The sequence below is a fragment of the Silene latifolia genome, chromosome X (genome assembly GCF_048544455.1).
Source record: "Silene latifolia isolate original U9 population chromosome X, ASM4854445v1, whole genome shotgun sequence".
NCBI lineage: Eukaryota > Viridiplantae > Streptophyta > Magnoliopsida > Caryophyllales > Caryophyllaceae > Silene > Silene latifolia.
In genome coordinates, this window is record NC_133537.1 from 319817151 (window position 1) to 319842563 (window position 25413).

At 37.4% G+C, this 25413-nt stretch overlaps 3 protein-coding genes, 1 non-coding gene and 1 pseudogene across 9 annotated transcripts; 2 read left to right on the top strand and 3 right to left on the bottom strand.

Annotated features, from left to right (window-relative positions):
• Positions 1-140: 140 nt before the first annotated feature.
• Positions 141-1271, top strand: LOC141620653 (cellulose synthase-like protein D4; annotated as a pseudogene).
• Positions 1272-2233: 962 nt separating this feature from the next.
• Positions 2234-10500, bottom strand: LOC141617890 (outer envelope protein 80, chloroplastic-like). 3 transcript variants are annotated; one of them, XM_074435024.1, is made up of 16 exons: positions 9665-10500; positions 8856-8945; positions 8689-8771; positions 8432-8529; positions 8159-8228; positions 7166-7259; positions 6566-6647; positions 6424-6459; positions 4184-4337; positions 3931-4071; positions 3684-3754; positions 3516-3588; positions 3318-3433; positions 3087-3234; positions 2874-2943; positions 2234-2500 (listed from the first exon to the last, which is right to left on the bottom strand). In XM_074435024.1, the coding sequence occupies exons 3-16, from the start codon at positions 8710-8712 to the stop codon at positions 2346-2348; spliced, it is 1332 nt and encodes a 443-aa protein (XP_074291125.1). In that variant the 5' UTR covers positions 8713-8771; positions 8856-8945; positions 9665-10500; the 3' UTR covers positions 2234-2345. The 3 variants fall into 3 exon arrangements, with proteins under 3 accessions (XP_074291125.1, XP_074291124.1, XP_074291123.1); XM_074435023.1 differs by having other exon boundaries at positions 8856-8977; positions 9670-10363; XM_074435022.1 differs by having other exon boundaries at positions 8856-8949; positions 9670-10335.
• A 648-nt stretch (positions 10501-11148) lies between these two features.
• On the top strand, positions 11149-11235 carry TRNAM-CAU (transfer RNA methionine (anticodon CAU)). The gene is given in 2 exon segments: positions 11149-11186; positions 11200-11235. It is a non-coding gene; the product is annotated as a tRNA-Met (tRNA).
• Positions 11236-11273: 38 nt separating this feature from the next.
• LOC141622009 (U-box domain-containing protein 35-like) lies at positions 11274-15584 on the bottom strand. Its single transcript, XM_074438096.1, has 9 exons — positions 15361-15584; positions 15081-15202; positions 14879-15000; positions 14325-14521; positions 13703-14007; positions 13395-13496; positions 12843-13271; positions 11741-12499; positions 11274-11656 (listed from the first exon to the last, which is right to left on the bottom strand). Exons 1-9 carry the CDS (start codon positions 15548-15550, stop codon positions 11447-11449), a joined length of 2436 nt encoding a protein of 811 aa, XP_074294197.1. The 5' UTR covers positions 15551-15584; the 3' UTR covers positions 11274-11446.
• A 4150-nt stretch (positions 15585-19734) lies between these two features.
• On the bottom strand, positions 19735-23461 carry LOC141617893 (putative isoaspartyl peptidase/L-asparaginase 3). 4 transcript variants are annotated; one of them, XM_074435028.1, is made up of 7 exons: positions 23287-23461; positions 22949-23120; positions 21626-21690; positions 21143-21535; positions 20960-21018; positions 20422-20526; positions 19735-20086 (listed from the first exon to the last, which is right to left on the bottom strand). In XM_074435028.1, exons 1-7 carry the CDS (start codon positions 23347-23349, stop codon positions 19843-19845), a joined length of 1101 nt encoding a protein of 366 aa, XP_074291129.1. In that variant the 5' UTR covers positions 23350-23461; the 3' UTR covers positions 19735-19842. The 4 variants fall into 4 exon arrangements, with proteins under 4 accessions (XP_074291129.1, XP_074291126.1, XP_074291128.1 ...); XM_074435025.1 differs by having other exon boundaries at positions 22988-23120; positions 23287-23443; XM_074435027.1 differs by having other exon boundaries at positions 21143-21546; positions 23287-23361.
• Positions 23462-25413: the final 1952 nt, after the last annotated feature.

A 25413-nucleotide genomic window follows, 5' to 3' on the forward strand; every position in this document is an offset into this window, starting at 1 on the left:
TCCTCATTGGGTCACGGCTACGTTGGATCACGGCTGACTTTTCCAGGCCACCCACTCGGAGAACCCACCCCAAAAGCTAGCTCAAAGGGTGGTAGAGCCCTTGTCCTATATAAATCCCACATCAACCACCCATTTGATCGATGCGGGACTCATGTCCCATACCATGCAATGGGATGAGTCCTGTAACAAAAGATTTGGAAACTCAACATTGTTGGCAGTGTCAAGAGTCAATACCAATAGCGTGTCAAGAGTCAATACCAATAGCTGAGTATCGGGGACGTCCATTGGATGATCATGCTACTGTTAAATATGGACGCCCTCCCGACATTCTAAGGGTTCCTCGTGAGCCCCTCGATTCCACCATTGTTGCTGAAGTTGTCGTAGTTATCTCTTGGTGGTAAACCCCTCTATTTCTGAGACCCGCCACTCGCAACAACCATTCTTGTTACGCTTTGTGCATGAATGTTTTATGCATTCACAAGTAAAATTGCAGCAAAAATTTGTTGCTTCGAATTTCACTGATGTATAAATGTATACTTTTTTCATTTTAGCCGTAATGATCTCTTATAAGCACCACTATTATGATCAGGTATGAGGACAAGACGGAACGGGAGACAGAGTAGGATGGATATATGGCACAGTTACAGAAGATGTGGTGACTGGATACAGAATGCACAACAGAGGCTGGCGGTCGGTTTACTGCGTCACAAAGCGAGACGCCTTTCAGGGATCAGCTCCAATCAACTTGACAGACAGACTCCACCAAGTGCTTCGGTGGGCCACAGGGTCGGTCGAGATCTTCTCTCGGAATAACCCCTAGCCTCAAGCCGCCTTAAGCTCCTCCAACGGTTTGGCCTACATAAATGTTGGCATTTATCCTTTCACCTCGATTTTCCTCATCATGTACTGTTTTCTCCCAGCATTGTATGTGTTCTTTCGCCAGTTCATTGTTCAAACACTTAGCATCACTTTCTTGGTGTATCTTCTAGTCATGACAATTTGCTTGATACTCTTGGCCATCTTGGAGGTCAAATGGTCGGGAATCGAGTTAGAGGAATGGTGGAGAAATGAACAGTTCTGGCTCACTTCTGGTACAAGCTCCCACCACGCTGCTGTGGTTCAAGGCCTCCTCAAAGTTATTGCAGGTATTCTTTCAGTAAGTTTCATGTTAGGCCATCTTACCGTGAAACCAACCTAAAACCGTGAACATTCAATGTTTCCCATCCACTGATAATCAGGCTGCTATATCACCATAAGGCGTTTGGTAACTCGGAATCTTAACATATTATACTTTTTTTTTTGACAGCAACAAATAGCATAGCTTACAACAGAGCTTCCCGAGCAAGATTATGAGCTATCATATTCACTCCCCTAGGACAGAAGCTAAAAGAGCAACAATGAAAACGAGACGCAATAGACTTAATATCCTGGATAATCCAAGTAATAGACGCAATAGGCTTATCCGCTCCGGCCACCTGCATAACCAAGACAAGACAATCCGTAACCAGTCTAACGTGAAGATACCCTTCCTCCAAGGCCCATTCTGCGCATGAACATATTATACTTGATGACATTAATATGTTGGTGTAGGTATCGAGATCTCGTTCACATTGACTTCAAAATCATCCTCAGAAGACGAGGATGATGTCTTCGCGGAGCTATACCTAGTAAAATGGACTTCCCTGATGCTTCCATCAATCGTGATCGTCATGGTGAACATCATAGCAGATTAGCAGTATGTTATGCTTTTGCTAGGACAGTGTACAGCACGGTCCCGACATGGAGCAAGTTCCTTGGAGGAGCCTTCTTCGGTTTCTGGGTGTTGGCTCATTTGTACCCGTTCGCGCAAGGGTTAATGGGAAGAAGGAAGACTCCTACAATTGTGTTTGTTTGGTCTGGTCTAATTGCTATCGCCATCTCTTTGCTTTATATTGCTATCAATCCTATACAACCTTCAGCTACAACAGGTGGATCAGGGTTTACTTTCCCTTGATTATTTGAATTCGAGTGATTTAACATTTATTAACAACATTTTCGATTATTAATTAGAGTTTAAGTATATATTAATAGATTTAGGACCTTTTATGTAGATAATTATATTTAATTCGAATTTAGTTCTGTTCTATAGGTGTCTAATTTTCTTCCTATAGCATATTGATCTCTTTATAGTTAGTTGTAGATATTTTCATATCGATACGATTCTATGAAGATAGGATATGATACCGAGGTTCAATTAGGAGCAAATCATTGTCTATTTCTCATAAAAGAACTGCTTATTATTAATGTTGTAAACTTCTACACTCTACAGTTGGAAAAAACCTCACCACAAAAAGATGAATTATTAGCTAGTTCCGATATCCAACGCCAAAATGAAACCTACCTCCTTGTTTATCATTGAGTGCATATTCCAGCCTTAAAGGGCCTAAAGGCGAATCAAAACGGATACCACAACCATACCCATATCCGCTCCCCGGCTTCAGTCGAGCACCAGCAGGATCACCTTCAAAAGAGAAATATAAAAGAAACGATACTCAAATGAGCCTCTTGCATTTAGTAGTTTTGAGTTTGTCAAGTGTAAACATGAGACTTCTTTGAGAGTGAAAACATGTAAGTTTTTCATATAGTCGTGCTCGACACTCAGTTGAGTTAGAGTAACATAGCATAGAGCCACTCAGATTATATTACTATTCAAGCGACTTTCTACAGAAAGCATGACAAAAACGCATATAAGACCGTTGAATATTTGAATGCATACAGCAGACCAAATTTCGTGTTATAAACCCAACTTTATAATGAGTTAATGAATTGGTTGTACGCATATAAAGGTTTCAAAGAAGAAATTTTGAAGACTTGTGCAATGTTTGGACACATACCAAGAACAGAGGGTCCTGATCTAAGATCAGATCCATAATCAGCAAAGAGAGCCCCATCTACTGGACCAAACTGCAATAAACATAGTTATTTTGAGAAGATAGAACTTTCGATGCTATTATTCATTTAAAAAAATAATGAAAAGAGAGACAATAAGGAAAATGAAGGTGACGCTTTTAAAAATAATGCTGAAAATGTGAAAAGCTGACGAGTACCAAAGGGAAAGAAATTTCTCCACAGCCAACAACATAGGAGCGCCCTGAACCAACAGCACCTTCTTCATATCCTCGCACACTATCTGTTCCGCCTATGGCAAATGCTTCATGGGGAGAGAAACTACCCACAACATGGCCACCTGACAAACTGAAAAGAAAAAACAAGTGTATAATAAAATCCAAGGAGCTAAGGTTTAAATGAAGAAGAGAGAACCCAACATCACTACGAACCTCAAAAGTATATTAGCAAGCCCAACTTTTACTCTTTTTTGCGAACGGGAATTTATCCGATTGAAACGCAACCACTCTGGCAAGATAGGGAGGCCTTGTTCCATGCTGAAGACAAACTGCACGTTCAAACTTCGTTAGCAAGTACTCCATAATAAACCACTGAAGTAATGCTTAAGAAAATGAAAAGGCAGAACTAACCATGGAGGAACCTGATTCACCAGTGTAACTCAACTCACATTTGGAAAGCAACATATTATCATGGAAGTTGCCGCTGAGGAAAAATAAATCCTTTATTAAACAGATCCTCATATTATACCACACAGAAATTAAATATCTCAAGACTCAAAAGTTGGTGTTTACGTATACCTAGCAGAAAGAGGGCTGCCATAACAATCTTTACTCAAGGGATTTCCTCTATGATCACGAGCACCAGCATGCTGCAATTTTATTCTATGAGAATAAGTTGATATAAACGGCAGCAATTATGCAGTTATTTCATCAACTAAACCCCAACCCCCACCCGGAAAATAAAAACAAAATGGAAAACAAAAACTACAAGTTTTCTAACTTATCCCAGGGATGACAAAATTAAGCATAAACACCGTCCAGAGACCTGAAATGTAAGTCCAGCAGTTCCATTCCATTTTGGTCTCAGAGGGCGGCTAACTTCAACACCAGCGGTGACGCGGTCAATAGTCAAGCTATTACCGTCAGGTTGATCACCATGGACCAATGTACCAGGATTCCTTGAATTCTGCAGAAAAAAAAAACTTGCGGACTTTATAACTGTTGAATGGAAAGATAGAAAAGATGATCTATTTTCTGAGAAAAAGTAAAAGCCACAGTGCAAAACTATGTTTCATCACCTGCACCATAATCGAACTACGTGTACGCTTATTGTCTCCATCAATCCATGGAACCTGATAAGCAATCCGAAAGATAGAGTCTATTTGGCCCCTCTCCAAAGAGACATTTACTTTTTGATTCTTGCCAAAAAGATTCTTGTGACAGTATGATAAACTACAACAAGATTCAACAAAGTGTTACAGTTATGATAATTGATAATATGCAATAGGACGTGGCAAAACAAAAATAATAAGCTTTCTACCATAAAACTTCCAAATCATGTTGCAACACAACCACCTTAAAAGCATACATCATCTGCGTTTAAAAAGACATCAGCATATAATTTTATGTAAACAGGTTTTAGGGTTATTTAATATAAATACTCCAAACTATTAGTGATCTTCTTAAATTACTCCAAACTACATTTAATCTCAAAATAAACTCTACTATTGATACTCTCTTCTCATAATAGACTTAGGTATTTTGTGACTTGATATCTCAGGTCAAAACTGACGTAAAAAGCTTTTATAAAAAAAAAAATTATAATGATAATATAACCAAACCCCATATTAATAATCTAATTACATTCATCACCTCCCTCCAATATAATTCCCACCCACCATCTACCTGACTATCTCAAATGGCAGCCCGTCCTTCTCACCACTGTCAACCCGTCACCTCCACCATCTAATTTCAGGGCCACCACCAGCAACCTTCGACCCAGACCATACCAACAACTCTGGACATCTTGCAACCATCGCAACCGAAACATTCCCTCAGTTCACCGTCACCACCGCTACCTCTTGCTCAGCCCCGACAACATAAACACTATAAATGACATAACGGGTAGCTAATTTATGACTAGCAGCAGGTGAAGGACAAGCTCCATACATAAACACTGTGATGCTCGGACTCGGATACGAGGATCCGACACGGACACGGATCCGAGGGTCCGATCCTTGAAATCTCAAAAACAAGGACTCGGATACGAGGATCCTAATTTGAATTTGGACTCGGATAATGTTTTATTTTTTTGAAAATAAATTGATTATTAGTTAAAAAAGTCAAAGAAAAGAAAGGAAAAGTAGTTTTTTCATGTTTAACATGACTGAAGACTTTATTAGAGCATTAAATTCATGTCAAGATCACTCTTGATATAAGGCTGCTGTACAAAATAGAGGTTAAAAACAAAACACTCTCACACCGATTTCTCATAGAAGAATCCGGCAAGGATCCATGTCCGGATCCGTGTCCGGATCCTGTCCACCGGATCCTCAGGGTCAGGTGAAGAGTCTGAGCATCACAGCATAAACATTAATAGGAGTAGGAGTGAAATTGTTGTTATCAACATTCCAACAATGCCCAAAGTTATTTACGACCTAAAATTGAAATCAGAGAAGCCATAATGGGTAGCTAATTTATGAACCCAGAAACATAACCTCTTAATTTGCACCCCAAATTAAGAGATGGAACTCACTTGACACCAACATTGCCATCATTTTCTGGCTTGTGTGTTTCCAAATTACCCTCTCACATGTTCAAATATGCACCCAGAAATGTAATCTGAGTAATATTTGCAGTAACTTAGTTTTGCACCATTGTAGAATGTGTTAATGTGTTAAATTAAGTAAGTGCAGTTGTCGTCTTGTGAAGCTCGTTGGGTATGGCGGTGGTAGACGGTGTTCGTGCGAGGATGAGGTTTAGAGTTGTGGTGCTCACCGCCAGATGTACACAGGGTCACCGGTTAGGGCTAGCTGTCGATGGTCGGAAAATGAGGCGGAGGGTGGGGGGCTCCGTTTTCAGTGGGGTTGGGTTAATATATGTTGGTGGTATTAATGAGTTTTATTATCAATTTATCATAATGTTATTATTATTAATAGAAATAAGATTTTAAATGGCTATGGCCTATTTATCCGGTAGTAGGTCATCCTAGTCTATTTTGAGAAAAGGCTAGTTAAAGTCGGATTTATTCTGAGTTAAAATGTAGTCTGGAGTATTATGAGAAGAACACCTATAGTTTGGAGCATTTATATTAAATAATCCCAAGTTTTATTTTTTTTACCATAAGTTAGCATCCAAGGAACAAAAATATCTTTAAAATTCTTTTTTTATAATTTGTATACTTCCATTCTCTTTTTTAAACATATTTGAGCTTAAATTGTGGAATTAAACTCATGGGAGGTTAAGTCGCTATAATCCAACATCGGGGGGGGGGGGAGGCGGAAAGGAAAAAAAAAAAAAAGAACTCAAAAGAACATACCTTCCAATAAAACCAGATAATAAGCCATTTGTTATCCTACACAGAAACAAGCCGCGTTAGAGTAAGCTGAAACATGAGAAACAGTAAATGGCAATAAATTAGGCTCAAAATGGCACAATGGAATTAAGGTAGAATTCCTTACCCACTTGAAAGTCCTCCCCCAGCTGAAAACCCGCCACTCACGCGCTCAACCACATTCATCACCAAATCAACCTTTCCTGTGTCTAAATCGTTTGAAGCAAAATATATAAATTAGATACAGCAACAACATTATCCAGTGCCTTAATGGCTCCCGCAAATTTCGGGGTAGGGAGGTCGGATGTACGCAGCCTTACCCTTGTGTTGGCAACACAAGAAGCTGTTTCCGAATGACCCAAAATGAAAATTGTGTCAAGACCTGCATTGAATGACTGCCACTCCACGGGAAAAAGAAGAGCAACTAGTTTAGTGAGCCTTTTTGCTATATTCCATCATAATCCACAACCAAAGTATAATGAGTGAGCATGTTACTGCAACCAAATGAAATCTAAACATCTTTAATAGGATAGGACGCCGGATGCCCTATTATTTTTCGTTTCAATCCATAACCTCACAACTTAGATGAAAACGATGCGGCACAGTTTCAGCTCCAAGTCTCGTACTACCTACCCAAGGCAGAATGATGATTCCATCGAATCTAAAATCTAATTCAAACCTTGTGCGGCCAGATTTTGTTAATCGAATATTAGAATTAGTATTTTACCTCCAGAAGGCTGAGGAATAATGCCAATATCATCCATAATTCCCATGGCTAGAACAGTCTCCACATCTCTTTTTCCTTGGTTAATACTGTAAATCTGTCAAAGACGCAATGAAGTTTGATTTTATCACAATCGGCTGACAGGCTGGTCAAACAATTGGACATCATATGCTAGTAAAAACAGATTCAGAGAGAATCCCGACAAAAATGTTGAGATTTTGCAATAACCATCAACAAGGTAAGACATAAAATGATAAGGGCCTTCAAACATTACGAAGAAACTATAACTTCTATAATTTCCAAATATCTGGGTAATAATGTTTCTCAAGCACCACCATCCAGTGGCTACTCAATCGGAACTTCATGTCAGTGTCATTGGATTGGTAATAAACAGTTCACAACACCAAATGCTAAATGAGCTATGTTCAGTAGTTAGGCTTACAACTAACACTCCTAAGGTTCGAACGATGACAGGGATCTAATTTACCAATAGAAGTATAAGAATAGATTTTTGGAGTGAGTGGAAATACTTCACATCAAATCCGGCTTCTAGTAATAATTTAACCTGTTTCATCTAGTTTTGATTTTGCTTGTTCCAGGCAAAAACAAAAGGATGAAACTCGTTCAAATATATTCACATCAAACTGGATCTGAAATTATAGCATCCTCAATTGTAACCCAAATTGGATCTGAAAGAATAGCATCCTCAATTGTGACCAATTTATGGTTGCTAGCTGGTGATTGAACCCAACTACCAAATAACGATTTAAGATGACAGTCCAGTTTTCAAGAACACCAGAAGACTGATAGCCAGTAGAATGCTATTTTGGCATCATACAGAAGGGAAAGAAATGCATTACCATAATGAAGCCTCAAAGCGCTACTGCTATAGTTTTAGTTTTCATTTTCAGCATAAGGGCGATCAACTATAAACTCTGAACATCAGAGTGGGAGTAACACATTGGCAACTTTCACAAGGAATGAGCTGAAACTTACCTGTCCTTTTTTAGTAGAAAGCTCCCGAAGAATTGTCTCAGGCTTTGTCTTCCCAACAGGTTTCTCATGCCTGAAGACAAACGTAAATACAACTTAATCAGAGTGATGCTGGAATTGCATAGATTAACGAGTGACAGCCGACTGTCATTTGTTTCTAGTACTTTCTACTATAGTTTTGTTCTTCTAGGAGAAAAATTTACACTCACTTCACCCCGTTTTTAATTCTTATGATTTGTATTGCCTAACTAAAGAGCTGAGAAAGTTGAACCGTACATATCTTTATCAAGGAAACGAATAGAGATGTCATTGACCTCTGCTTCAGAAACTTCCAACTTTAATACACCATCTGAAAGGATTTCAACACCTGAAACCTAAATGAGTAAAAACTTATCACATAGGTGAAAGAAATATTTGAATGTTAACAAACGACTACAACAACTAAAAAAGTTACCGAGGATATCAGGTAGTCCATTCAAGGTCATGATAAATCAGAATACATAGAAACAAAAGAGGTAAGATTCAGATATTACCATGCCGAACAGTCCCCGCTCCATGTACCAGCCATTGATAGAATCAATCACTCCGCCTAAACGCTTAACATTAACCACTTTTCCTGCACAAATCAACCACAAACTGATTCAGTGGAGAGTATACTTCAGTTTCACTCATATAGAATACCCATTTTATATCAGCTTACCATATCCATCTTGGAATGAGTCTTTTATAAACTTGGACGGCAGAACATTAGCTCCTTCACACACCAATCCTCGAAGTTCCTGGTTTGGTTCTACCTTGTGCCACAAATCATAAAGTAGAAACCTACAAGTTAGCCCAGGACGACGTGATGCTCAATTCATTGTACCTATTGCTCCACCATAAGATATAGTCTAGGGCACTCGAAGAAAATTTGAGCCAAAATGCCATCATAACAACCAATATATACGTCAAAAGTTAAGCACAACAATGTTTCCAGAGGATGAAGGCCACAGGACGGGAGAGGGCCGACTTATAAGACCTTTATGGTCAAGTAAACCAGACTGAATTCATCCTTGAAACCTGGATTTCTATCCAATATCCAACATTATCACCCTAATTACTAATCTGCCCGATACATTCTAGTATTTGCCCCACATCCCTACTATGGTCTCTTAACAATGTAAAACCATGGAAATTATAGCATGAACTTAAATAAATTAAGTACAAAACCATTGATCGAGCCTCAATCATCAGCTTAGTCTTCTGGCTGAGATGGTTCGCTCGCAAAACATAGTAAATACAATGATCATATCTTAAGAACTACTATGATATATAAACACAATCATTTATCATTTTAACATGCATTTCAAATTACACACCAAGAATTAAACTTACTAATTAAGCAAATTATTAAAATTCACAAATTGTATTTGTGACTAGTCACACCCGATTTAAATAATGTTGAAAACCAAAGGGGATTGTGAGACCTTACAAGAAAGACTTGCAATTAAAATTAGCAAAGTAAAACACACTACCTCAAAAACCAACTTGGTACCATCCTTGGAATCCACAACAACAGGCCTACAAGAAGTAAAAGACCCACTATCAATAACCCTATGAACATCCTCCTGAACATCCTTAACACTCAAAACCGAATTCGGTTGCGAAGCCTTCAATGCCATCAAAACCTCCAATTCAAGCTCCTTCTTTTCAAGCTCAGTTCCATCTTTACCCCTCACCAACACTTCCTTAATCAACACCCTCTCATCACCCTCACTCGAAACCCGGCTCACTTCCTCCTTCAACTGAATTACCCTTGACTCGCTGGGTTGACTCACTGATAACTCGGATGAACCAGGAAGCTGTGTTTTTGAGAAAAATGGAAACTTTATTACATTTTGAGGTAATTTAAGGGAATTTAGGAAATGAGTAATTGAGAAATTGGGTTTTTCTGACGAAATATTTGGGGATTGACATGCAAATGGAGGGTTAAAGAAGGAAAAATTAGGGTTTTTGATTGAAATTGAAGATGGAGAAGAAAGAGGGGTTTTGATTGAAGAGGGCTTGAATTCAACGCCATCGTTAGAGGGCATTTTTTGTATTGTGTGAGATGATGTTAATTATTAGAGTGAATTGAAAAAATTAAAGCTTTGTATGAAGTAAGAAATTAAATCACTAAACCCTAAACCCCCAAAACTTCAATTGAGCAATTCCCTAAAAAACGCATTCAACTATGTATTCCAGAAGTGGCGGGAATAAAATACAGGAGCAACTGCGCATTACTTCAGTATTACGTTCAGTTAACCTCTCTACTTCTCTAGGTTCCAAGTTTTTTTTTGGGTCATAATGTCCAAAAAGTCAGTTTTGGTAATTAGTATGATTATGACTCTTAAACATGGTGGAAGTTAGATTTTTTTGATGCTTTTTTTTTGTTTTAAATTCAGGTTGATGACTTATATCAAGTTGTCAACTAATTTGTGTCCGATAAGCATACAATGTTCAACATCAATGACACACATCACCTATGTTTATCAATCAACCATGGCCATGATCTATGAGCAAGTTCATGAGTGACTCTATTAAAGTTTCTACGAACAAAAAAAAAGAGACGTGTTCAAACTGGCTACAAAAAATGACAGTGTCTTTAATCAGTTATTTTAAATGTGTGTGGCATATGTTGTTAATACTTTGCCAATTGTCATGGTTTGGTTAATGATTTTTTTTCGTTGATTTGAGTTGTTTTAAATGTGTATGGCATATATTTCACAAATTCTCATTGAAGACATGACATATCCGTCACAAGCTGAAGACGGATACCATTTTACCTCACAATGTAACCACTTTTTCTCTCTCTGCAACACTATTCATGTGGTCCCCTTTCTCCACTAACCCATTTTGTTACCATTTTATCTCACAAAATATCCGTCACAAATGGTAACCCGTCACAAGGGAGACCAATTGCATATATTTAAATGTCATTTTATACAAAACCGTGGAGTGTTTTCAACAACGATGGGGTGGTGGCGCAGTTGGCTAGCGCGTAGGTCTCATAGCTTTATTGAGTGATCCTGAGGTCGAGAGTTCGAGCCTCTCTCACCCCATTTTTTCTCTTTTTAACTTCCAAGTATGAAAATTCCGCAATGCAAGTTTAATTTTTCATTACTCAGTATATATATATCCAACCCTATAACTATACAATCATGGATCACTTGTTTGATTCCCATTACAACAGAAAACCCTGCATATGAGTGTCAATGTTGCACTTACATTATGCCAGAGCATCTACAAAATCTTATCACAACAAAAAAAAATTCAATGGTTAGTCGATTTCTGAGTTCGAAACTTTCTCTTAGACTTCCATTCTGTGATGGCATAAAGAAGAGAGTAGTTCGGTATAAGGTGTTTGTTTGAAAGTGGGAAATTTGTCGTAGGAGATGTATCGTTATCTTTTATCCACAGCTCGATTGCTTTTCTATCATATGTGTACCCGTCTGACGCTACACACGGATCCTCCATCACATCCTGTCACAAACATTTACATTAGTTGTATACCTAACTTTAGATACTAAGAAGCCGAGAAGGAAACATTGAGAAGAGCGCGCATACCACAAGTATAGGGCAGATGAAGTGGCTAGGAGGTGCAACAAGAATACCATCAGCAGCATCTCTACTCTTTTCAGCAACATCTTTAATCCGTTCCAGAATAGGAAGAACCTTAGTTTGCAGATCAGGCCTATCTTTACGCCTCAGCTCAGCGCATTGCGCTCCCAACAGAGCTAATTCAGCAGACTCTCTAAACGGCCATTTCCCGCCATCCTTATCTAATATTTGCATCAAACGTCGTTCTTTCATAGCATCCTCAACAACATTGGTTATACCCACTGCTGGTTTTGCTGTCAACAACTGCAGAATAACAATCCCTAGAGCATAAACATCGGCCTTGACTGAGATTTTTCCCGTCCTTTGATACTCAGGATCAATGTAGCATAGAGTACCAACTGGGGTAGAATCCGTGCATAAGGTCATTACAGACATGGCCGACGGCTCCAAATTGAGCATTGTACAAAGACCTGTGTCACCAATTTTGCTTACGAAGTTCTGATCAAGCAAAATATTGGCGGGTTTCAAATCGCGATGAATGATTGAATTTGGCTTGTTATTGTGTAGGAAAGCCAGGGCTGAGGCTACCTCCCATATTATTCTAAATCTATCATACCATGGTATTGGAGGGGTATCGTTTCTTCGTAGTAAACGGTCTTCTAAGCTGCCATTTTCCATGTATTCGTAGACCAGGCAACCTTGTTCTGGACATGCACCAAGAAGGAGCAGCAGGTGTGGATGTCGGATTTTACTTAAGATCTCCAACTGAAATCAAAGAATCATGAGTCACAAAGAGCTTTTGTGGAACTTTTTTTTTCTTTTTTTGACAATTCTATTAAGGTCGGAAAGATCATGGTACAGCAAACACGAAGTGAGGAGACGAGTTAGTACAAAAAGAGAACAAAGAAACAAAAACAGCTAAAACCACAACCAATTACAGATGAACTCAACGACCCACAATTTTTTTTAGACTTTCTAGGCTTATCCTAACATCAGGTGATTTTTAGTTAACTTTCGTACAAAAAGTTTTTGAACATTTTCTTCGAAAAAGGTAAAATATTCTGAAAATGAGCAAAAATAAGTAGAGAGAGCAGGTGTTAAAGGGTACCTCTTGAAGGAATTGTTTGCTTTTAGCTCCCTCTTTGGAATGAAGAACTTTAATGGCGACAGGAGTATGATGCAACTTGCACTTATACACACTTCCGTAAGATCCTTCTCCAATCTTAAGCTTTTGATTGAATGATCCAGTGGCAGAAACTATCTCTTCCCATGAAAATGTCTGGTATTGATTCATAGGACCTGCAAGTACAGTTTTGAGCTTCTCTTTCTCTTTTGCATCTCGCGCACCTTTAATTTCAGCTTCCCTCCTTTGAAATGCCTCTCTTTGAGCACATTCCCGCGCGTATACTGCTTCTCTCTTTGCAGCTTCAAATCTCTCCTTTTCTAGTCTAGCTATTTCTTTGGTCATCTCTTCCTTTTCTTTGATCTGCTTGAGCTTCACTGCTTCCTCGTGGCGTAGCCTGTTCAGGTCACTTAGCTGCCCATACATAACACATTTTATGAGCACAATTCTTGACAGAAATCTGCTAGTGGGTTAACAGGTTAATGGGACGTAAACTGAATAAATTATGTTAACACCCTAATTTTTTGAAGAACTTGCCTTCCTAGTAGCATCCTGTGTTTCATTTTGCGCTATTGAGTACATCCCACGGATATGGCGAAGCTCTATTTTCAGCTTCTCTAGCTCCGAATTGATACTCTTCTGTAAAATATGAGCAGGCACTAATGTCAGAGCAAGCAACAAAAGCCAAGATGACGTGACTCAAACTTCATGTTCCAGTTTGTACAGCATGAGATCATCACATTGAATGTGATGACTCGGTATAAAGTTCAGAAAATAATTTGGCTATGGAGTATTATTTTTGTCTAATGCAATAATTTATATACATTTATCTATGAAAAACTGACCTGCTCTTCAACAGACGACACTGAATGAGAACGTGAGGATGAGGGTTCATCTATAACTGAGGGTACTTGATCGATAAACCAGGAATCGGTATTTTCACTAATGCTCTGCAGACTAACAGCAGACCTGAGCCCTTGGCTCAAAGAATCATCTATATCTTTTCCATAATCTGGTTCAAAACTAGTGCTTTCTGGTGTATTGTTGCGTCTATGATTGGAGCCATAATTCACAGTGGAACCTGAATCAAAGCTCGTTGTTGTCACATGAGAAGACGCAAAAGAATACTCTGATGAATTTGAACCAGGGTCTGTCAAAATCGCTAAAGGTTAGATATTTTTATATACGTTGAAAGACAGCAATTCTAATGCGTGAAGGCCGTGAACTTGAAAGAGAAATCAGATACACCAAAAAGCTCACAGCAAATCATTTTGGGTTGCAGGTCGTTTTGGTTTGGATCATTCAGATCCAGTGGTTATAAGTCGGGTCACTTAGGGTTGTAATTATAAAGATATTTGTTTCAGATATATAATTCCTGAAGACAGTATGTCGATATGTAGCATCTCAGAACTGATATAATGTTTCATTTACCTATAATCTAAAAGTGAAACTATTTATGTACATTACCTAAAGTGCTTGTTGTGTATCTTGATGAACTGTTGGTAGAGTCGACTGCACTACTATCATATTCAATAGAACTCCTATGTGTCTCGCCTTCTGATGGACGTAAGGCCTCTAACTTTCCCTTGGAAACAACATAGACTGTGCAGCAACCTGGTGCAGTTTCCGAGATCATTGATGACAGTGATTGTCCTTTGATTTTTCTGCATAATGCCATATTTCAGTCAATGATAAAGTTGCAGCAATCTTCTAACTGTTAAAAGACAAAACTCGAGACTAAACGTTGTGCATTAATGCAGCGATAATGTTGTGTACAATCACTCAGGTAATGATGTTGTTGGCTCACTAAACTGACTGGGTTTTTAATTTTGAATTAACAACAGTTACGACGCAATTTTCATCCTAGGTCATCAGAAACAGACTCTTTGTATTTTCAACACAGGTATAAAGTTACGTACATCCGACCCTTTATTTCTCCATAGGCGGAGGAACCGGATGCTGTTGTTATTGTAGTTGTGCCTGACACATCAATAGATACTCGCCTCCGACTCTTGGCGTACCTCGCAAACATACTGTGGGAGGAAGCCCCTATGACAAGATCCTTTATTCCTTCTTTAGATATCTCCTTTGATATAGCAGTCCAAATTTCATCCGACTCAAGCAACACAACTTCAACTGATACCTGCATAAAACACCAAATTACTGAAATTAGTGACTATGTCTGCCATTATTCGGGCATGCTTAACCGGGTTTTATTCTAACCTTTTTAAAGTTGAACATTTGCTGGTACGGAAGAATCATCTCATTCTTTTGCCACTCGATCTCCCTCTTGTAAGCAGCGGCTATATCAAATCGCACTTGTGGAAGAGGGATCAAATTCCCCACTGCAATCAATACAAAATCATGTCAACTGATACAGTCATACAACCAGTAAAACAGCACTACATTAAACCTCGTCATTACTACAACAATTTACAATCATTATCATATATTATTAACAGAGAATCCGAAAAATGGGAGGAGACAAGAAGTTAAGACTTACTTGGTGTAGGAACCCCAGTAATCTTATGGAAGACATGTATCAACCTGAAAGTAACAGGACCTTCAGCACCAAATTTATCGATAGCCCATTTTACGATATGCCTGCTCTTGGATCCTCCACTCAATGCTATTGCAATGACATGAGGTCCTTTTCCATTCTCTGCTACATCTTTATGTTCTTTCTCTATCATATTTCCTTACAAAATTCCCCTACAGGAAAAAAAATTCTTGACCTGCAATACAAAAGAATAAACTTGTCGATACAGCGCAAGAATACGGTCACAATAATCCTCAAACCTCGTTTATAACTCAATTGCAACACACATTATGACATTAAAAACAAACAACAACAGCATTACCTCAAAATGGCCGAACGACCAATGACTCCAGCAGATGTACGCAGCCTTACCCCTATGTTAGAACACAAAGAGGCTGTTTTCGAATAACCCAAGATGAAAATGGCCGCACACCAATGAGAAAAGTTACTCTTAAGGATTGAAGCCTTAAGATTCAGTAGAAGAACACAAAAATGTAAACAACTCAGTATTTCTCATGTATTTTGAGAAGTTGAAAAACTTATGCACGTCGTTCTAATTTACATGAATTTGATACTATTGGTTGATTGATGCTAAAGCATTACACAAAGGTCGTTTGACTAATTTGATCATAAATTTTACTTGTATTATTTATAATTTAGGTAGGAATATACTTAAAAAACATTAAAATAAGTGTATTATGTTGAACAGAAAAACAACCATAATGGATTAGCACTAAGTATCTTGGACTTAATCTTTGGACCTAGCTAGTTACTCTTATAATTCTATTTCTTCTTCTCCAATCTAATTAAATGTACAAGGCCACGTACTGAAAATAATTACCAAGCAAAACTAATAAGCCTAGTAACAAGCTGTCGAGTAGTCGGAGTCGACACATTCGACTCTATGGATGTTGAGAAAAAAATTATGAGAAAAAAATTTGTTCATTTGTTTTTTGTGGTGTAAAGGGAGCTCCAACCCAGGTAGGGATGGCAGTCCCACCCTTACCCTTACCCTGTGAATATCCATCCACCCGAAATTAAATGGGTGGGATATGGATGACGAATTTTTTTCGAATTTAGGGTAGGATATGGATATGGGTGAATTTAGGGCGGGATATGGATTATCGTCTCTCACCCGCTTAACCACCCTGTGGATATCCAAAATTAATATTTATAATTAATTTTTTATTAAGTTAATATTATTTAGGTCATTAACGATTCGGAATTACTTTTTCACATACGGATTTTATTTTTTCACATACATTTTTTCATTAATTTTCCATGTTGTACCCTTTTACCTAAACCTAAGAAAATTATCTTATGTCAACCTTTTTCTCCCTAAAATTTAATCCAATTGCTTCAAAACTTAAACAATGGATAATAAATCTCCAATTAGTGAAATAATTAAGTTGTTTATCAATTGTTAGTATCTTTTGTTGAGTTTTATTTAAATTTATCAATGATTATTTGTTATTATAGAATGAAATTAGGGTTTATAGTTATGGTTGGTGGATGGGCAATCTGGCATGTACTCTGCTTCTAGTGCATCAATGTACACCAACAAATCTTCGTACATTATCAAAGCTTCGTGCAAACCCTAAATGTTGATTAAAACAAATAAATTCAACATGAAACACACCATGCTTTAGGCAGTGTACAAACATGGCCGACAATAGAAACTATCTCATAATCATTCACGGACAAAACCAATATTTTAGGGCCATTTAATAAGTCCATATTCACAGACCATTTATAGTCGTAGCGGGGATGTGGTGGTCGATCAGAGGGGAGGTTGACCGCCTGAGGGACAACCGTCGGTGGTGAAGGGAAATGTTGAATAAAATAAATTGAGGGATGGTGATGAAAAAATGACAAGGGTAAAATTGTAAAAAGCGTATGTAAAAAAGTAAAATTCGTATGTGAAAAAGCACGACCCTAACGATTTTCCTTCAAAATTATATTACTTGTGTTTATGTGGATATTGTTATTTTCACTAATCAAAGTAACTTACATTTGTTAGTTTAATCAATAATATAATGCGTTGGTGGTTTTTTTGTAGTTGGCGTGGCGTATTTGTATGGTCACTTATTTTGCAAAGACACTTTGTTGTTGGATATATATTGGGTTGCTGTTTGCTAACACATATTGTTACTTGAATTATGTATGCCTTTTAATTTTATCGCCACAGTTTTTTTTTTACGATATATTATCTTTAAATTTTATAAGTCGTGAAAATATCCAACGGATACCCGCTCCATCCGCTTCACCCGGTGGATATGGATATGGATGGATGAAAAAATATTAAATGGATGAGGGTGGGATATGGATGACCTTAAATTAAATGGATATGGATATGGATATGGCTCCACCCCATCCATATCCCACCCATTGCCATCCCTAAACCCAGGTCATAAGTATCACCCTTACGACTTAATCATATATACCTTAGCTGACATTTGCATCGTCATTTACGTTTGTTAGACAAATGATAGCGGTACATTGTTAAATCCGAAAATTTTAAGTTTATAGTAAAACTAGTTAAGTATTTTTCACTAAGGTTTTTGAAAGTGGTAGAAATATTCATTAATAGACATCACACCAGTTACAACACTGACTAACAAAAGGGTATATGAAAAGGTGGTGTCGAGAGTCGAGACTCATACCCTGGTAAGATCATAACATTGTCTCGAAAAAGAAGTATCATCATCACAAGTATTTACACTAGATTCAGAAATTGAAATGAACACTTAATTTGTAAAGGCATGCACGTTGTATTTGTTTATTCTAAATTTATGTGACGTGGTCTAAGTTTCCCTCTTGTGGAAATGGACTTCACAGGCATCTCAAGAAACGGATTGTGATTTAAGCCGCTACTCCCTCTGTTCCGGTCATTTGTTGTCATTTTTTACATCGGGTGTCTCAGTCAATTGTTGTTCTTTCTATTTTAAGAATAAAAACTTGATGAACAATTTGATCATTCACACCCAATTTGTTCGACTTGTCATCTTCTTTTCTTGGTCTTTCTGCCAAAACCAAAGGACAACAAATGACCGGGACGGAAGGATACATTTTAATTTGTTTGGCATTAGACTCATTCATATGCCAAAAACCGCGTTTTATTGACGTTTTTGCATCGACGTTAAAACGGCTATACACACCAAACATCTACCATTCTATCCTCATTTCCACTTGCATGAATCATGATGCTTTCATGATGAAATAACTAATGATATGGCCTTTGGAGTTTGGAGTACCAATAATGCCCTAAGGCCCAAGTATTACAAACATAGGCAAATTCTCATTTCAGACGGGTCTTTTCCGTCTGAAATTAAGACGGAAAAAATATCTTTATTTTGTAATAAAAAATTATCATTTAATGACAAAATGTTACCGTTAAAGTTATAGCTAACTTTTTATCAAAAAATGATCACCTTTTATCGTCAATAAGTCACATTTTCTCCGTTTTAATTTTCAGACGAAAAAAGCTCGTCTTAAGGGAGACATGTTGAACATAGCATATGCTATAATTACCCGTATGAAACACCGGTACACAAGATAATATGAAAGTCAAATTAGTGCGGGTGACTAGGGCCTATGTATGTTGGCAAGTCTTGCTCGTGACGGTCACAAGGTTATGACGCCTCATAAGTCGCAATCCCTTTCCTTTTTTAACATTTTTAAAATCGGATGTAAATGCCGTCATAGTTTGTGGCTGTCACAAGTAAGAATTTGTAACAAGGGGCTCAAGAGGTTAAATGCGATTACGCGAAGACTACATGTCGAAAATGTGAGACGGTTTGAATTCTTTTTTCCCTTGATAAATTACAGTACTTTGTAACTGAATAATTTTTGCACGAGGACACTATACAACAGATAGGATGAAGCCTTGTGAGTGTGAGATTATCTTTCGGGGGGAGCTTTCTTGTGTATTATCTTTTTGCGCAAAAAAAAAAAAAAAAAAAAAAAAAAAAAAAAAAAAAAAAAAAAAAAAAGCCTTGTGAGTGTTATATTCCCCTGTTATATTCCCTTACGTCATAAAGATGTGAGAGTTTTTGTATAATAATACGAAGCAAAAGTTCATGAAAACGAAATCAAAGATGTAATTGACAGAAACAGTTTTTTTAAATTGGTGCAAATTGACAAATATAGTGCAAGCACGTTTTCGCAACAGTATGTCATCAACTGGCAACGTAGTTGCAAACCTACCAGAATCAGTAATATGATAGTACCCTCCCGCCTCAAAAACCTTCGTTCAGAAACGTAAACAACTCAATGGAACAGAGGAAGTATCAAATAAGCGCAAATATTAAGACCCTTCAAGAATCCACTACTCTTAGATGAAAAAAGCGCACAGGTTTATAACCGTCATTTTGAATTAGTCCATTATATTCAAACATAATGTCTCAGACGAGGATGGGTTTCATACAAGTATTAACAACAAAATGATCATTTCACACGAGAGCTTGTAGTTTGAGGCGTGATAGTGAACACCTTGACATCGTCCATGTGTGGAAGTCTAACTGAGTACTGAAACGTCCACCCATGGCACGCCCCTGCATGGACCCCATCCTTGTTCACAGCAAAGATGGCTCCAACAAAATTTGGAAACTTTCTTGATATTCGGGATATTGCGTCTTCAGCTGCAAGCTTAGGCTCCATTCCTTGCCTCATACTCTCCACTGCTTGATAACTGTGAACCAAACAATGGATGGTATACTAACCTTGTGTGAAATTGAATTCAGATTATAACTTCCTTATCGACACTTCAAAAATGCTTTTGTTAACTGTCATCACACTAAGCTTAGGTTATAGACAGTGTCCATCTGTTTCAGATATTCTTTTGGCTCGATATTAATGTACTAGATCAAAATAACTTGTAAAATCCTTTGCACTTTCTTTTTCATGAAGTTGTAGATGGTCATCCCTTTTTGGCTATCGCGTCTATTCACTCTATCATGAACAAAACTCTATCGTTGCAAAAGATCAAACATCACAAGAAGTAAGGTATGATTAAATTAAACTAACCATGGGAGGAAGCGCATCATAATGTCACCGTCTCCTGTTGCACCACACGCACCCACTTCATCATCGGCATAAGCAGAAGATCCAGCAATGGGACCATCACCAACCCTATAATATGCAATAGGAAGTAAGCATCTTACATTGTTAAGATACTGACTAACAATACAAGCACAACATGATTACCAAACCCAAAAGGGTGAGGCCATTTCGTTATCCAGCATTTTATGTTCCGTGATGAGAATAGAAGGCTAAGAGTTGTGCATACCACTAAAAAGGAAGTTCGTTCGAAATTGATAAGGAAAGAACTAGGGTTTACATTTCAGAAAATGGAAACAGGTGACGCAATCTAAAAGAGACTTAAGAACTAGATTTTACGATCACATGCATTCAGGAATGCATGGACAGCCACATTTATGCCTTTTCATTTATTCTCTTATACTCCTTTTTCATCAGTCAGTTCGAAAAGCTACAGTTAATGATAAGAACATATAAAGTTCAGACTAAGGTAGGTAGAAAGCTGACTTATAGTAACGATGATTACCTGCCAGGGATCTTGAATGTTGCTCCATTAGTAGAAGTACCAACAGCAACATGTCCCATCTATGCAAATTGCAAAACACAAATCAAATTATTTATGATCAGCGAAATTGACACGTTGTGTCAAACCACACATTGTCCACTAAGGGAATCAAAATAATTTAATCGTGAAAACTGAAGAGCGTACCTTATCAATGACAGCCATTGAAATTGTATCATGGTTATGGATACTAATTTGAGATAATTTTGGAATAGTAGTCTCCAATAGATTTAGATACGACGAAGATGTTTCGTCAAAATAACCGTTCTCCTCGGGATGGTAAGGACCGCAACTGTTTGAAGGAAATAAGTTCTTCCGGAAATTAGGTTGGCAGTTATTTTCTTTCCATTTAATCCATTTTTGCAGCGAGTCCTCTGAACTAAGGTTCATAGGCCCAGGAAGGCCCATTGAAATGGCGAATACTGATGCTTGCTCACCAACAAGCAGAGTATGCTCGGTATAATCCATAACCAATCTTGCAGCTTTTATACCATCTTTCACATATCTCATAGCAGCAACTGCCCCAACCTCCATTGTTGCCTAAGCAGTATCTTAGACAAACACGAAACATGTGCTTATTTAGATATCAAGCCGAGAATTGATAAAAGGCGGGAAGGTTATCTGCATTACCCCATTCATAACAAGAGCATCCAGAGTAGTTTCTCCATTCTCATCCGGGCTACCTCCCGGCCCCACTGTTCAAAAAATATTATGAGCACCAGGTCATTGGACTTAAGTTTTTAATCAATCTTAAGGCGTAACCATTCTCCGCACTACTCCATCCTAGACAATTGTTTACCTTTCCTCTCTTGCGAGGGAAAGTTTAAACAAAGCTAAACAAATGGCTGAGAATAAGGGAGTATTTTAATTTATGAAATCAATAAAACAATTTAGTGGAACATGGAACTGATATGAGCAAATAATTTCAGAGTATTCTTAGTGGTTTTCGGTACAAAAGATCAGCAACTTATTACCACTAATGTAGGGGAGTGACGGAAGGATTAAATCTCAAAATCGTCAATATAGTGATTTGTTATAGAAATTAACTGTTTCTGCACAGAATGAGCCTGAGCTTATTACCTACTGCATTGCAAGCCTTTGAAAATTCAATTAACAAAAAATGCAGCTTGGAGAGACATGGAGATGGATTAGAACTCGAATTAAAGACAAACTATGTGAGGTATAACTACCCAAGTCAAGCTGGTAGATTCCAACAAAGTACCGAAACAAACCACAATTAACTTGCATCATATCCCAATATTTACCGCGGTTGTAAGTTATGGACGAAAATCCGAAATATGAAACACAAATTTCCTTCTTTTTCCAACTTCATCCAAAACTTAATCTGCCTACTTCTAAATTGCATCATGTCTGGCAAAATGTACTTCATAGGTGACTTTAAACCATGCTACCCACTCCATTCTCAAATGAAAGTCCGAATGCACCAAAGCTTCATATTCATACCCAAAAATCACCATAAACCCAAAGTCAGGTACTTTAAGCTCTTACACACAAAATCAAACTGCACATCCTCCCTCCATCCCAATTTTATTGTCCCTTTTCCCCCAAAATGTATCCCAAAATAGTTGTCCCCTTTCTAAATTTAGTAACTATTTACACTACAGGGGTACAAATCACTCAATCCTTCTCATTTTATTAGCTTTTCTTAAATCCACCCAAAATAGAAAGTAGGACGATATAAATGGGATGGGGGAGTATAATACAAGCAAATTAATATTCTTAAATAAATCACCATAACCCAAAAGTCAGGAACTTGAAACCAATTATACACTCGAACTAAAGTCAAGAATTCTAAGCACATAAATCATAATTCAAAATGATGACAAGAATTAAATGCTGAAATATCGAAAACTACGAATAAATATGGGTTTCAACACTCAAGATTAGTGATCATAACTTAAAATTAAGATGGTTATAAAGAATCAAATTCACCAGTGCCATCACATTGGAGTTGTTCACAAGTAGAACAACCTTGAACAACAGCATCAACAGCAGAAAACCCAGCATCAGCAACTCTCCAAGCTGCCTTTGCTGCATCTACAAATGCCCATGTGCTCACCACTATTGGGTACTTACTTTCATTCTTAATCTCATTTCCTGTTATCTAATTATCAATAACACAAATACCCATCACTAATTTTCATGATTAGCTTACATTAATTGACTAGTTTTCCGTCTCAATCATTTGTTTACCTTGGAAAAGAGTACTCATCAGAAAGAATAAGAAACGTAAATAAATGATCGGAACGTAGGAAGGATTGAAGGAGTACCGTGATTATTAGAGTGAAAACAAGGAAGGATTGAATCTGAGCAATAACACTTGCAATTGACATTTTTACGGGACTGAATTTTGAGATTGGGAACAGATTACCAATTCCAATTCCCTTGCTAACGATACCATACAACACCAACAGGCAACTGGATAAACCCGTTTCAACTCGCGGCTTTCCTTCAAATCATTAGATGCGGTAAACAGGTCAACTGCCTCGGTTTTGGCCTTTTGGGTCAGATTAATTTGGTTTCGGTTTTGTAGAAATTCGGGTTCGCTCATTTTTGAGTGGGTTGTTTTCAAGTTAATTCAAGATAACATTTAGTTTGCGATAATAAAAATTTGGGTCGAGTTGAATAGGGACGGGTCAAATTAGGTTTCGGGTTAGATTCGGGTGTGGGTCGAGTTAATTTGGCCAAGTCTGCCTGGACTTAGTCCAATTTGTATAGTGAGCAAAACCGTATACCCGATATACAATTTTGTTGATATGGAACCGTCCCAGTTTAACCGTATACCTAATTTGTATAGTTTGCCTGGAATTAGTCCAATTTGTACATTGAGCTCATATATATTATTTTTGAGTTTTATTATAATTTTTTAAGTTTAGTATTTCTATAATGGAGCTCAGATTCTTTCAAATAAAGCTTGTAATTTATAAGTCTAAGCTTAAGTAAACACATTATAAAGCTCAGGTTCTGTACTATACAACCAGTAGTCTACTTACTGAGTTAATATAGTTATTGCTCGTAATTTATATACCTTTGCGACATATTTTGTATACATCATACATATTTCCTTCTTTTACAGTTTACTAGTTTTCTTGCCCGTGCGTTGCACGGATATTAAAATAATGTGTGATAAATTTCACAATAAAATGGAATATAGACATATAGTACATCGTTCATGTCTAAGATTTATGTATGTCGCTTGACCAACAAATAATTCCAATTAACATAATATTGACATAAGAATAAAAGAGTGTTTGACTAATAAAATACTTTTTTTTTAGGAAAATAAAACCAATATGAAGTTTATATATTGTATATGATACTTGGACTGATAGTTTTTAGAATTTGATCATTAATACATGTTTGTTTTTCAATTGGTCAAGGAAAACAATAATATGTAGTCTGCATAATCAACTCAATACAACAACAACAACAACAACAACAACAACAACAACATTAGAGCCTTAATCCCAAAATGATTTGGGGTCGGCTGACATGAATCATCTTTTAGAACCGTCCGTGGGTGAACGCACACCTAAAAATGCGAATAGAAAAGAGAAAATGAAAAACAAAAGGGAGAGCGAAAATGTAATGGAAAGTCAAGGTAAACTTAGATGTTTTAAAAATCGAATTCCGGATTTCTTTTATAAAAACTTAAAATTTAAATCGAGATAAAAGATTAAAACGATTTTGAAAACCGAAATAGAATTAAGGATCCGGAATGCCTTAAAAGTAAACCAAGTAAAATATATAAGAAAGTGGTTGGTAAAAAAGTGTAATAAAAGAGAGAAGAACAAATAATTTTATTTTTTTAAATTAAATAAAAACACTAAATATGTCAAAAAAAAAAAACATCAAATACTAAAAATCCACATGTATCCTTTCCCTCCATTGTGCCCTCTCCGTCACCATACTCTCCTCAAGCCCCAGAAATCTCATATCGGGCTCTATCACTCTCAACCATGTCTGTCTCGGTCTTTCTCTACCTCTAGGGACCTTTTATGTTCTCCAAGTCTCCAACTTCCTAATTGGTGCGTCCATAGGTCTCCTTCTCACATGGCCAAACCATCTTAGTCGGTTTTCCATCATCTTGTCCTCTATTGGCGCCACTTTTACCTTTTCCCTAATCACCCCATTCCTTAATCGATCTTTCCTTGTATGACCGCACATCCACCTCAACATACGCATCTCCGCCACACTCATCTTTTGAATGTGACAATGTTTCACGGCCCAACACTCGGAACCGTAAAGTAAGGCAGGCCTAATTGTCGTGCGATAAAATTTTCGAATGATGCAAGAAATCTCATTCTTTCGAATAACAACTATAATTTAATCATTGCTGGATCAAATTGTAATTATGTAAAAACATTTAGAGGTAGTTAGAATGTTATATCTCCCGG

Bases quoted from the DNA above. Each gene is read 5' to 3' on its own strand.
- LOC141617890 (XM_074435022.1), bottom strand. From the start codon at position 10,227: ATGCCCTCTAACGATGGCGTTGAATTCAAGCCCTCTTCAATCAAAACC. The intron at 3,755-3,930 runs GTCTCTGGACGG...ATAAAATTGCAG, and splicing joins CTGCTGGACTTACATTTCAG to CATGCTGGTGCTCGTGATCA. The intron at 3,434-3,515 runs GTTAGTTCTGCC...TTGAACGTGCAG, and splicing joins GTGAATCAGGTTCCTCCATG to TTTGTCTTCAGCATGGAACA.
- LOC141622009 (XM_074438096.1), bottom strand. From the start codon at position 15,550: ATGATAGAGAAAGAACATAAAGATGTAGCAGAGAATGGAAAAGGACCT. The intron at 15,203-15,360 runs GTAAGTCTTAAC...TATTGATTGCAG, and splicing joins TACTGGGGTTCCTACACCAA to TGGGGAATTTGATCCCTCTT. The intron at 14,522-14,878 runs GTACGCCAAGAG...GGCATTATGCAG, and splicing joins TCCCACAGTATGTTTGCGAG to AAAAATCAAAGGACAATCAC.
- LOC141617893 (XM_074435028.1), bottom strand. From the start codon at position 23,349: ATGTCAATTGCAAGTGTTATTGCTCAGATTCAATCCTTCCTTGTTTTC. The intron at 21,536-21,625 runs GTAATGCAGATA...GATACTGCTTAG, and splicing joins ATGCTCTTGTTATGAATGGG to GCAACAATGGAGGTTGGGGC. The intron at 20,527-20,959 runs GTAATCATCGTT...TGCATATTATAG, and splicing joins ACATTCAAGATCCCTGGCAG to GGTTGGTGATGGTCCCATTG.